This window comes from Channa argus, chromosome 3 (genome assembly GCF_033026475.1).
Source record: "Channa argus isolate prfri chromosome 3, Channa argus male v1.0, whole genome shotgun sequence".
Taxonomy (NCBI): Eukaryota; Metazoa; Chordata; class Actinopteri; order Anabantiformes; family Channidae; genus Channa; species Channa argus.
The window spans coordinates 2222871-2235000 of record NC_090199.1 but is presented as its reverse complement, the minus strand read 5'-3'; the positions used below and the strand labels follow the sequence as shown (position 1 = coordinate 2235000).

Here is a 12130-nt window from a genome sequence, read left to right as displayed (position 1 = left end):
CTTTTTGTGTTGATGGCTTCCAGTGCTAAATCTGAAATTAAAGTCCTAATCTGAAATAATGAAATTCATGTCTTCGTTACCAGTCAGCTGGATTACAGCAATGTACTTTATCTTTCCATCAGTCAGTCGTCAGTCGTCAGTCTCTCAACTGCAGCTTGTCCAAAATGCTGCTGCGCATCTTTTAACTGGCATAAATATGAGCACATTTCTCTTATTTTATCTTCATTTCACTGCTGCCTGTGCACTTTAGGATCCATTTTAAACTTCTTCTCTTTGTTTTTAAATGTTTAAATTGTTCTTCCCCGCTGTACCTCTCGGAGCTCCTGCATCCATACGTTCCACCACCGTCACTCAGATCAGCTGACCTGCTGCTCACCAAAAACTAAACTTAAGCTCAGAGGGGACCGAGCTTTTGCGGGTGGCTGCACCAATACTGTGGAACAAGTTGGCCTTGCACATTAGACAGGCAGCTGAATAGGGTGGTTCATATTGCATCAAAAATCACTAGATGTTAAGTTCCATTACTTTCAGACATCTGTAAGGCCAAGTTTCAGAAAAAAGACCTTAAGATTTAAAGGACTCCTCCTACCCGGCAAACTGGCTTTTTAATTTTCTCCCCTCTCAAAAAAGACTGAGAAACATTAAGACTAGAACAAGCAGGTTCCAGAGCAGCACTTACCCCCAAATCATCTTCAACTTCTTAACACCTTAGAACACTTTTATGTAATGTATTGGTCTTAATTGTGGTTCCCCTCCCCAGCTGTGCAGTGCTGGTCCAAGCCCGGTAGAAATTGAGGATGGTTGTGTCAGGAAGAGCATCCAGCGTAAAAACTGTCCCAAATCAACATGCGGACGATGATCCGCTGTGACAACCCTGAACTCACGGGATAAAATGAAAGGATAAAAAAAAATAAATAAAACAATGGTCTTAATTGTCGGGCTGGGGACTGTTTTATGTGCAAAGGTATTTATTTAATTATTACTGTTAACTCCCCCACAGGGTCTTAGTATTTAATATTCCCTTAATAATCTCTTGGTTTTAATATTGCTTTGGGTTCATCTATCAAATTGGTTGATATATTTTCTTTTCTTATTGTATTATTGTCGATTGATTGATTTTATTTCTTATGTTTTTATTCTGTTTATTTATTAATTTCGTTTTTCTTTGGATTTTATTCTGTTGGGATTTTATGTAATGTGGTGAGTGTTTTTTCTGTTAATGCACAAGCCAAACTGAAACAAATTCCAGTCGACAATGTAGATATGCCAATAACGTATTGGATCTTGAATCTAAAATCGTGTTCTTGGTTTTGTAATAATAGTAAAAATTATTAGCACTGTTCTCACCACACTGACCCTGTGCTCAGATGACCAGCTTCTCCTGGACGGCTGTGGCCTTGTTGGTCTTTGCTGGAAACTGTTTTGCAGCTGTGGACCAGAACAAACTTGCAACAATTGTGAAGGACATGTTGGAAAAGTAAGTTCACTTTATCTACAAGTTCAGCATGATTGTAGCCTCTTATGAATAAGAATGTACAACAAGGTCAAACTGAAGACAGAAGAGAAAGAAATTACATGTGTTTCATAGTATTTGGCTCGTGTGCGTTTTGTTTAGTGGCTGAACACCAACACAAACTCTGACAACAACCGACCAGAACCAGTGCAAGTTCAGTTCAGGTGGATTCACTGGTCTGTGTTACATGCTCCAACATAACTAATGATACTCTGTATATGTGTTTCCTTTGGCAGATATGATCCAACAAAGCAGATGTTCAGTATGGCAGTGAGCATCCCAGTGAAGAAGAACACGGAGCAGGATTATGACATCGACCAGGTCTTTACCACAGAGAATGGAAACAAAGTGAAGGAAAAAATACTGAGTGGCGGTGTGTATAAGGAAGGCAGGATCGTTGCTGCCAAAGTGATTCCCAGGAAAGAAAACAAAAAGCAGTATATTCATGCAGAGTTTCGTGTGCTAGAAAACTTTGACACTTTGCTGAACAATAACTATTATGATCACGATCTGTTGCTTTTCTATGTGTTTGGATCCCCGTGTTACCACAAGTGTACAAATGAAGCAGACAAAGAAAACATCCTCACTAAGTTGAGAATGATTCAGAAATGGAAACACTATGCTTTTGTGTTTACTCGTCCATTTGAATCCAAAAATCCACAAATGTCCACTACTCCAGATCAGCGCAGGGAAGCTCTTAAAAAACTAGCAGATGTTTCTGGTGAAGCAAATCAAAAACTTGGTCTTGAAAACATTTTCCGCTGTTTTGCATCTAATAATCAGATGCAGTGCATCAGCTGCTCAACTAACGGAGAAGTTGCAGATGCATGTGTTTGATGATGAAGAACAGACAAGTGCAACAAACTACAGGGATAAAACATACAAGAAGTGGGAATTGGATGAGCAGAATGTGGATCTTCCTCTGCCTAAAAGGGAAAAAGAGTCTCTGATAATCTGTCTTCATGAATTAAAGCTTTTCAAATCAAATGATCTTGTACTGTCTTTTATCATTTGGTAAAACACACACACACACACACACTCACAGCTCAATGCTGCCACCATCAGGCTTCACTGTAGGGCTCGTATGAGCTGGTGAGGATCAGTTCCTGGTTTTTCACAATGATCTTGTGTCATGGCAAAAAATGACAATATCTGCTCTTAGACACCTCAAGTGGAATCAGTAAAGAAGCTTCGACATCCAGGAAGAGAGAAAAACATCAACAGAGTTTCAAGTGCAGTTCTAAACTTCATACATCACACATTAGTTTTCTAAGCTTCTGTTGCTGGGCAGAACATTCTCCACCCTCAGGCTACTGCTCCCAGCACTTTTCTCCTTTTCTGGAAACCTTTTCCCTTTTCAGCACTTTGATAAGCACCTGTGAGCATGAAGTGTCTCTGGGTCAGAGTCAGTGTGAGATGGTCTGCTGTTAGACAATAACTGACCTTGTAGCAGTTCTGCAAACACTTCAGGATAAAACATATATATGAGACAATATTTGAACAACATACAATTTTACAAGTTGCTATTATAACTAGGAAAAATGCTAAGGATTAAATTTAATCATTATTTATTAAAACTTGATTTTCCATCACATCTCGTCAGACCAAATATTAACTCTGCAGATGTTTCATGAGGAATGAAATAAGCTGAACTCAGAGGTGGAGTGGTCTCTCCAGACTGTGGAGAGTGACCACAGTCTCACAGAGGAAGTTACACAGTCTTGTTACTGGATAGAAGCCTCTAGGTTATCAAGTTCAGTATGTTCAGGGGTCACAAAAGAGGAACATCAGACATCGCTACTTGTTCACTGGGTCACATATGAGATATAATTCCAGCTGCCTGTTCACAGCAACAAGAGAAGCAGCAACAATTTCAGTTACAGAGAATAAAACCTGTTCCACTGTTTTATTCTGTACGACTTCCAAACAGTACTTCACTTACTGTGTAACTGCATTCAAAACATCGACAATTACTAAATACAGGTGAGACCTGCTGATGGGTTCATGTTATTCCACTGATCAACACTGGGTGTTGGTGGTGTTCACCAATCGGTCACAACCTTGATACCACCTGGTGCTTTTAATGAGTTTTAAGCTGGATTCACTTCCGGTTGCAACCCTCCCAAGTTTGCCCCTGGTGGCTGGGTGGGCCACACCGGCTGGGGTGGGATTCGAGGCTGCGTCCTTCTGCATCCCGACCCGATGCACAGGCCCCCCCGTGTTCTGACACCTTTTATGGCCAGAATTAAGGTTTTCCCAAGCTGACCCCTGTCCACCACAATGTTAAAACCACCACGTAGTGTTAATGTTGTGGCTGACTGGTGTATGTCAAGAGAACACGCCAACAAAAGAAAGAAGGAGACACCTGAGTCCAAATTCATGTAAACTGCTCACTGCAGGTCTTTGCATTTTCATCAGCTCTGTGGCTGTTTCAGGAAGAAATTAAAGCATCCAGCATTACAACAACATTAGGCCTCAAATAGGCGAGAAATAGTTTGTTTTGTCTATCAGTCTTTCACACAGGGACCTGAGTGTCCAAACGGTTTACCGGTCAACGACAATCTTATAGCTTCGGGACTAGTTGCTGCAAATGTTCCATCTGTGATAATGTAATAAATCCTCGTGGCTTCAAACGTGACCTCAGTGCTGCCCCTGCAGGTAAAAGCCCCACCTCTATCTGTAGCCTTAAAGCCTTCGGACTGCAAGAGACACAAAACGACTACGAATGAGATTGTCAGGAATTTTAATTGGGTTCATTTTATGTCAATGTTTGATTTTTGGAACAACTTTGAGCAGATTGTGATCATATTTTAAATACTTCGGTATCTTTTTTGGTCATGTAGTGTCTCTTTAATGAATCTCCATAACTTTCACACATAGTGACCTCTTACTACAGGTTAACAGTCTCCAAGTAATGGTTGACCTTTGACCTCCAGTCATCTGAGCCTGTTCTCTCATAATGAGCTCCCTGATACATCACATGATCATAATGTAACCAAATGAATAAATGTGTCCATGAAGCCACTAAAATCTATTGTCTGTATGAACAGGTTATAATTTTTCAGTCTTGTATAGTTAAACAGTGTCAGTGTTTGGGTTGTGGTGTTACCTGGGTTCCAGTGACTGTGAAGGTTTATTTTTCTCATGACATGTGATGAACAAATGAAGGAGCTGCAAACTCACTCCAACATCTTAACTGCCACTTCACTGATAACTACACTTTATACACACTGTCTGTTAATGTTTGTCCTCAACAGGTTGTCGTTCAGTTGAAGAAATTTGAATGTTGAATAGATAAGATCCCACTCTCCCATCCATTCATACACCTCAGGACTGTATTTTTAATGACATTCTTACACCTTTCCATAATGTCTGGTTCTAAAACCCACATTTTACATTTGAGATTCACTTTTCAAAATATCTTAATTGTCATGTTACTATAATAAATATACAGATGCTATGAAGTCTTGTGACAAAATGTGTTATTTAAATGGTCACATATATAGCACTTCTATCCAAAATGCAATGTTGATTCCCATTCACGCACACACTGACCCAACGGGAGCAACTTTGGGTTCAGTGTCTTTCCCAAGGAAACTTTGAGGACTGGGGATCAAACCACTGACCCTGTGGTCCCTGGACGACTGCCTTACCAACTGAGCTACAGCCGCCCCACATTGTATTACTTATTTGTCGTGGATAAACTCAGACCACAACAAGTCCATATATTAAGAAAATAAATATATTTATTGTACAATGGTACAGAGAGGTTCCAATTTGTATCAGACAGGATGAAAAACTAATTCAGTCAAAAGAAGCATCAGTTAGACAGGCAAAAAGCAAAAGCAAATACAGAGAGCAAATAGACAGAGCAAATAGAGAGCGGGCTTTTCCCACAACAAAAACCAAGACTCCTATGCTCAGTTTTCGAGGACAAACACCATATCCTGTTCCTGTTCCTTGCCAAAGATTCTATCTCCCTACTGTTTCCCAAACAACTTACAACTTACGAGTACTCCTACGTTCCTACATGTAATACTACCTATATATCATATAGTACATTATACATTAAGTCTAATGTGCATCTCTAACCACTAAACTAACAGCCTACAAGTTTTTTTTGTTTGTGCACATTGTGTTGATAGTTTTAATAATATCTTGTCCTTTGCATGCACTTTTCTGTTTGTGATTGTCACTTCATTCCCCTGCTCTTTCTCTTAATGTACTTCCTGGAAAAGTTAATTTCTCTATCTGACTGCAGCACGTCTCTGCTACCTCCTTCCTTTTTCATGAACTATGTTCAAATAAGGGCACAGAGCCACTCTGAGGGTTTGACCATGTGCTCAGTGTCTCTTCTATAAAACTGACTCATCTGTCCCACTGAGACAGCATCACCTGTCCTCAAGCTGAGAAGCCAACACAGATAACAGCATCTATCAGACAACGTTCTCCATCCAACAAAGCAGGTAAAAGATTTCCAACTGGACGTATTTCTGACTCTTTTTTTACACTGGGGTGTGTTTCTGCTCATTGTTCAGTTTTGCAGCACAGTCTTACAGATAGTTTCACCCTATTTAAAATGAATGTGGTGTCCAAAACATTAGAACCATCTCTCTTTATAATACACTGTAGTACAAATCCACTGGTGATGTGGTGTTCACAAACGAGTCGGCTCTGAGAGTCGATTCTTTGTAGTGAATGAGAAGATTAAGGGAACTCTCTTTCCAAAAGAGCTGAATCTTTGAAATAGCTGGACCACCCATCACTATACTGCACTACCCACTTTGGGATTGCACAGGTGGTCATAATGATATGCCAGATTGATGTAAATAGTTTAAGTTATTTTCCATTCAAATCACGTTATGATCTTTTGTGTGTTTGATTATTTTCATTTTCTCCTTTTATTGTTCTTACATGTCATAATTTGGGAAGCGAACACCCGGACACGTTCTTTGTACGCTCACATATTTATTCTGATTTAGGACCAGATCCCACCGGTGAGGCTGTGAAGGTGAGTTCATCACCTACACACAACTTTCTTTCAGCTTTTCTCAACAGGCTCAACACTAAAGATAGTAGAGAGTTGTGGCAGAGCTTCCAACTAACGACTAACTACAAAGCAGAGTATGTTTGTTTAGAGATCCTAACCTACCTAATGCTTTAAACAACTTTTACTGTAGGTTTGAGACTACAACCAACTCAGAACCTTGTACTGATAATGCAGCTAAGCCTTCTTCTCTACTTTTAAAATGAAAAAGCATGAGGTACAGTACGGAACCTGCTGCGCAGGCAAAACAGATATCAGCTGCTAGCCTGAAGTACTTTGCATATGATCCAGTTTTAACTGAGAACTTTAACTGCTCTCTTGTTCAAACCATAAATGCTTCAGTTCAGCTGTGTTAATATACGTGCGCTGAAAAAACCTAATCCCAGCTGTTTGGACCTATTAAACACACCCTTAAAGATTACTTTGCATCCAGTGGATTAGACTTTCTCTGTGTGACTGAGTCCAGTGTTTAGTCTTTAGCTGTTCATTTCTTTTTCCAGCTTCAAACTTTATTTATTTAAGCTCTGAGCAACATGGACCACCAAACTAGGACAAGGATTTTAAGAAATGCCTTTCTGACTTCGAGGTCATGGCCAAATAGGACTGTTTCCTTCTTGTTGGTGACAAATCTATGACTAATGACTTTTTAAAGTCATGGTTCAGGAGATTGTTGATCATTTGAAGCCCTTGGGGTCACATTATGATGCTCTCCCTTCCAACTTTTTAAAGAGGTTTTTCTTACCATCTATTCATCACCATTATTAATGGTAGTCTAACCTTTGGGATGGTCCCCAAAAATCTTAAACATGCCACAGTTCAACCTCTCAACGAGAACCCTGGGCTAAATCCACATGTTCTCGCTAATTTTAGATCTATCTCCAGATTGCGTTTTTTTTTTTTTTTTTATAAAAGATTTTAGAGAAAATTGTTTATAGTCAGTTAATAGGATTTTTACATGAACACAAGCTACTTAGCCTCTGCTGGCTGTGTGGTCCTTGTACTACTCGATTTAACTGCTGCGTTTTATACAGTGGACCATGATATTTTAATCTACTGCTTAGAACTATAAAGGGTTTAGCTCTAGGACGTGAACCGATTTACTTTTTGTGTTGAAGGCTTCCAGTGCTAAATCTGAAATTAAAGTCCTTAAAGCTTTTGCAGGCGGCTGCACCAATACTGTGGAACAAGTTGGCCTTGCACATCAAACAGGCCTCATCCCTTCTTAAAACCCACTTGTTTTCACTGGCCTTTGACACACTCTGAGTTCTTGACATTATTTTATAGAGACAGCTGAATAGGGTGGTTCATATTGCATCAAAAATCACTGGATGTTAAGTTCCATAATTTCAGACATCTGTAAGGCCAAGTTTAAGAAAAAAGACCTTAAGATTTATAAGACTCCTCCTACCCGGCAAACTGGCTTTTTAATTTTCTCCCCTCTCAAAAAAGACTGAGAAACATTAAGACTAGAACAAGCAGGTTCCAGAGCAGCACTTACCCCCAAATCATCTTCAACTTCTTAACACCTTAGAACACTTTTATGTAATGTATTGGTCTTAATTGTGGGGCTGGGGACTGTTTTATGTTAATAAAACAGTTTGTGACGGTATGTTAATTATTACTGTTAACTCAGTAACATTACATGGTCACAGGGTCTTAGTATTTAATATTCCCTTGATCTCTTGATTTTAATATTGCCTTGGGTTGATTTATCAAATTGGTTGATATATTTTATTTTCTTATTGTATTATTGGATAGATTTTGTTTCTTATGTTTTTATTCTATTTATTTATTAATTTCTTTTTTCTTTAATTTTATTCTTTTGGTATTTTATGTAATTTGGTGAAGGTTTTTTCTGTTAATGCGCAAGCCAACCGAAACAAATTCCAATCGACAATGTAGATATGCCAATAACGTATTTAAACTTGAATCAAAAATCGTGTTCTTGGTTTTGTAATACTAGTAAAACTATTATTAGCACTGTTCTCACCACATTGACCCTGTGCTCAGATGAACAGCTTCTCCTGGACGGCTGTGGCCTTGTTGCTCTTTGCTGGAAACAGTTTTGCAGCTGTGGACCAGAACAAACTAGCAACAATTGTGAAGGACATGTTAGACAAGTAAGTTCACTTTATCTTCAACCCCAACTCAAAAAAAGTTGGGACGATGTGTAAAACTTAAATAAATACAGAATGCAATGATTTGCAAATCTCATCAATCCATATTTTATTCACAATAGAACATAAAAAACATATCAGATGTCGAAACTGAGACATTTTACCATTTCTTGGAAAATATTAGCTCATTTTGAATTTGAGCTTTTTAACTGTTTTTTAATTGGGGCTGTACAAATTCAGTGGTTTGAGCTTCTTGTCAGTAATAATGTACAATGAGGTCAAACTAAAGACATAAAAGAATTAAGTTACATGTATTTTTCTCTGGTATCACAACAGGCCAGTTCATGTATTTCATTTATTTAATAAATAGTGCAGCAATAGTTTAAATATGTCTACTACAGCAGGAGTCCACAGAATGAATTCATCCCAAGTTGCTTGTTCAGTGGCAGCTGGACTTGCTTGATGTTCTAAATTGGACATAAAATCCTGGGGACTCCCCTCCTCTTGTTAGATGTGAAGAAGTGTTTGAGACTAGCGGTGAAGTTGCTGCTGAACAAGAACCTTTTTGATAACCATGACATCTGCGAGTGCATCGTCAGCTGTGGTTGGCTGGACACTTTGGGACAAACCCAGGTCCAAAATGTCTCCAATTAAACAAGCAGTGCAGAGGGTTAAAGTACAGATCCCTGCATCGTCTGAAACCGACCAGAACCGGTGCAAGTTCAGTTCAATTGGATTCACTGAAATAAAAACAGCTGTGATAGTGGAATTGATCATTCTGTGTAACAACACTTCAACATTAATGCATTGACTCAAATAAATGGACACTATTTAATTTAACTTTAAGTATTTTGATTTTCAGTTTCCTGGGCTAATTGGCTTTAATATACATTTATTAATGTATTTTAATGTGTTGCATTGCTGTGTCTACCAAACAAACAAATAATTTCTTTAAATTCACTCACTTTATGTACTTGTGCTTTGTGTTACATGCTCCAATATAATTACTAATACTTTGTTTATGTGTTTCCTTTGGCAGATATGATCCTAAATGCATGTTCAGTATGGCAGTGAGCATCCCACTGAAGAACACGGACCAGGATTATGATATCAACCAGGTTTTTACCACAGAGAATGGAAACAAAGTGAAGGAAGAAATACTGAGTGGCGGTGTGTATAAGGAAGGCAGGATCGTTGCTGCCAAATTTTTGCGAAAGACTAAAACGACCCCGGAGTATCATGCAGAGTATCGTGTTCTACAAAACTTTAACACTTTGGACAATAATAACTATTTTGATCATGATCTGTTGCTTTTCTATGTATTTGGATCCCCATGTTTCCATAAATGTACAAATAAGGAGGATACACAAAACATCCTTGAGAAATTAAAGGACATTAAGAAATGGAAACAATATGCTTTTGTGTTTACTGATGTATTCAAATCTTTAAATCCAGAACAGTCCACTAGTGAGGAACAACGCAAGCAAGCCCTTACAAATCTTGCAGAAGAATCTGGTCTCGGTCTTGAGAACATATTCCGTTGTGCCAAGTCCAATGATCAGATGCTGTGTGTCAGCTGTTCTACTGATAAACAAGTTACGCCTTCTTGTGTTTCATATGATGCACAACAAGCAGGCACATCCAACACGCAAAGCAGCAATCAGAAGTAAAGGAAGATATAAAAAGATATACAGGGACGTGTGCAGTGTACTGACTTGAGTGATGGTTTAAGTAACTGATCTTGTTGAGACATTTTGAATCTCCCTCTGACAAAAACAGACAAAGGAGTACATGTGCACATCCCTGTACATCTGTTAGAACCTGAGCTCAAATCTGCAGCAGTCACATGAATATACTGTGACTAAGGTTTAAAAAAGCTGTCTTTTCTCTTAAAATGCTTTTCTATATTCGCATATTACGCTTTACTCAATGGTACTTATTAATTTTCATTAAGGAAAGAAACCCTCTAAGATCTTAGGCACATTAAGAAGGATTTTCAATTGCTGTTTCTGCTGTAGTGTTTTTAGGTCCTTTTTTGGTTTTGTTATTTTACATTTATACATGCATACAATGTGACCACACGGTGCCGTGCGTCACACAATCTCAGATTGCACGTGAGCAGTTCATGTTTTTGAAAAGGCTCAGTCATCCACCTCTCTGCAACTTTATACACTAGAAATCTGGACCATGATCTGTGTCTCCAAAACATAAAAACTTAATGTGAAAATACTCTAAAAGTATTAAGTTTTCTTGTAATAGTAGAAACATTCTGAGAGAATTTCTTGTTGTCCTAGAATGGTTCTTAGAATTTTCCTCTTTTACAATGGTGACAATAATAGAGGAGCAGACAGATCCTTACCCTACATGAATTTACAAAAGTTATAAAGATTTTATTAAATTGACCACAGCAGGGACATTTTCTTGTATCCAATCAAATGTTCTTGTTTTCCCTAAAAGAAAAGAAATAAAATATGTAAAAGGTGTAACATACAGTAAATAAAACATTGTATTTTTATGTATACTGGAATTTATTGATTGTTTAAAGTTACAAGCTTTTCTTGTGTTCTGTCTCCATAAAATAAAGCTTTGCTTAGCAATTGCTTTGGTCTGGTTTTGTGTCAGTCATTTGGAACCACTGTATACAGATGTTTTTTTACATGTGATATATTGGAGGTTTGGTGGTTTACACAGTGTGTAGTGTAACCAAACCTGTCATCAGTAATATGTGGCTGTTTTATGAGAAATTAAAGCATCCAGCATTACAACAACATTAGGCCTTTATCAGACAGTCCTAATCAGTCCTAACACAGAGTTGTGATCAATGGTATCAAATGCAGCACTAAGATCTAACAGAACAAGTATAGAGACGAGTCCATTTTCTGAGGCCAATTTTCTTCTTATTAAATTGTGATCAAACTGTTTTAACAGCTTTTACTCTCCAGCTATTTAATTACAACGCAGTCTCCTGAAATGTTCCCAAAGTACTTAATTATAATCTGACCTGTTGCTAATTAACAATATTATTAAGTGTTTTAACATTACACAACTTTTTCAGTCTTTTGTTGCCCCCATCCCTCTTTTCAATGTGTTGCTGGGAATATATTTTAACAAATCACATTTTCAGCTATTTGATAGGGACAGAGAAGGGGACAGAGTCAGAACCATTGCATTGTCTAGCAGTGAGACGAGGATCTGGCAGGTTGCTGTGGGGAAAGCTGGAGCTAATTAGTGAGGGGAACAGGTGTAAACAACAATGACCCATGATGAAAGGTAAAGCTGCTGGAAGAGGCTGGGAACAGGAAGGTGGAGAAAGGCTAGAAAAAAAAGTCCAAGGCAGAAGGTGAAACTGAGGGCCAGACCATGACAGAACACACTGGATCTATCTCAGCATGAAAAGCCTGTTCAGGACTGTTTATCAGATCAGTTTCCTGTCAAACTGTTTTTTACTGAGGC

At 38.4% G+C, this 12130-nt stretch overlaps 2 protein-coding genes across 2 annotated transcripts in view; both read left to right on the top strand.

Annotated features, from left to right (window-relative positions):
* The window catches only part of LOC137124496 (uncharacterized), a 3044-nt gene extending 544 nt beyond the window's left edge, over positions 1-2500 (top strand). Inside the window, exons 2-3 of the mRNA XM_067499572.1 lie at positions 1368-1477; positions 1750-2500. Coding sequence (XP_067355673.1) covers positions 1368-1477; positions 1750-2350 — 711 coding nt within the window. The 3' untranslated portion in view covers positions 2351-2500. The remainder of the gene's footprint in view (positions 1-1367; positions 1478-1749) is intronic.
* A 3427-nt stretch (positions 2501-5927) lies between these two features.
* LOC137124510 (uncharacterized) lies at positions 5928-11277 on the top strand. The gene is made up of 4 exons (XM_067499591.1): positions 5928-5979; positions 6446-6524; positions 8571-8680; positions 9717-11277. The coding sequence occupies exons 3-4, from the start codon at positions 8571-8573 to the stop codon at positions 10345-10347; spliced, it is 741 nt and encodes a 246-aa protein (XP_067355692.1). The 5' UTR covers positions 5928-5979; positions 6446-6524; the 3' UTR covers positions 10348-11277.
* Positions 11278-12130: the final 853 nt, after the last annotated feature.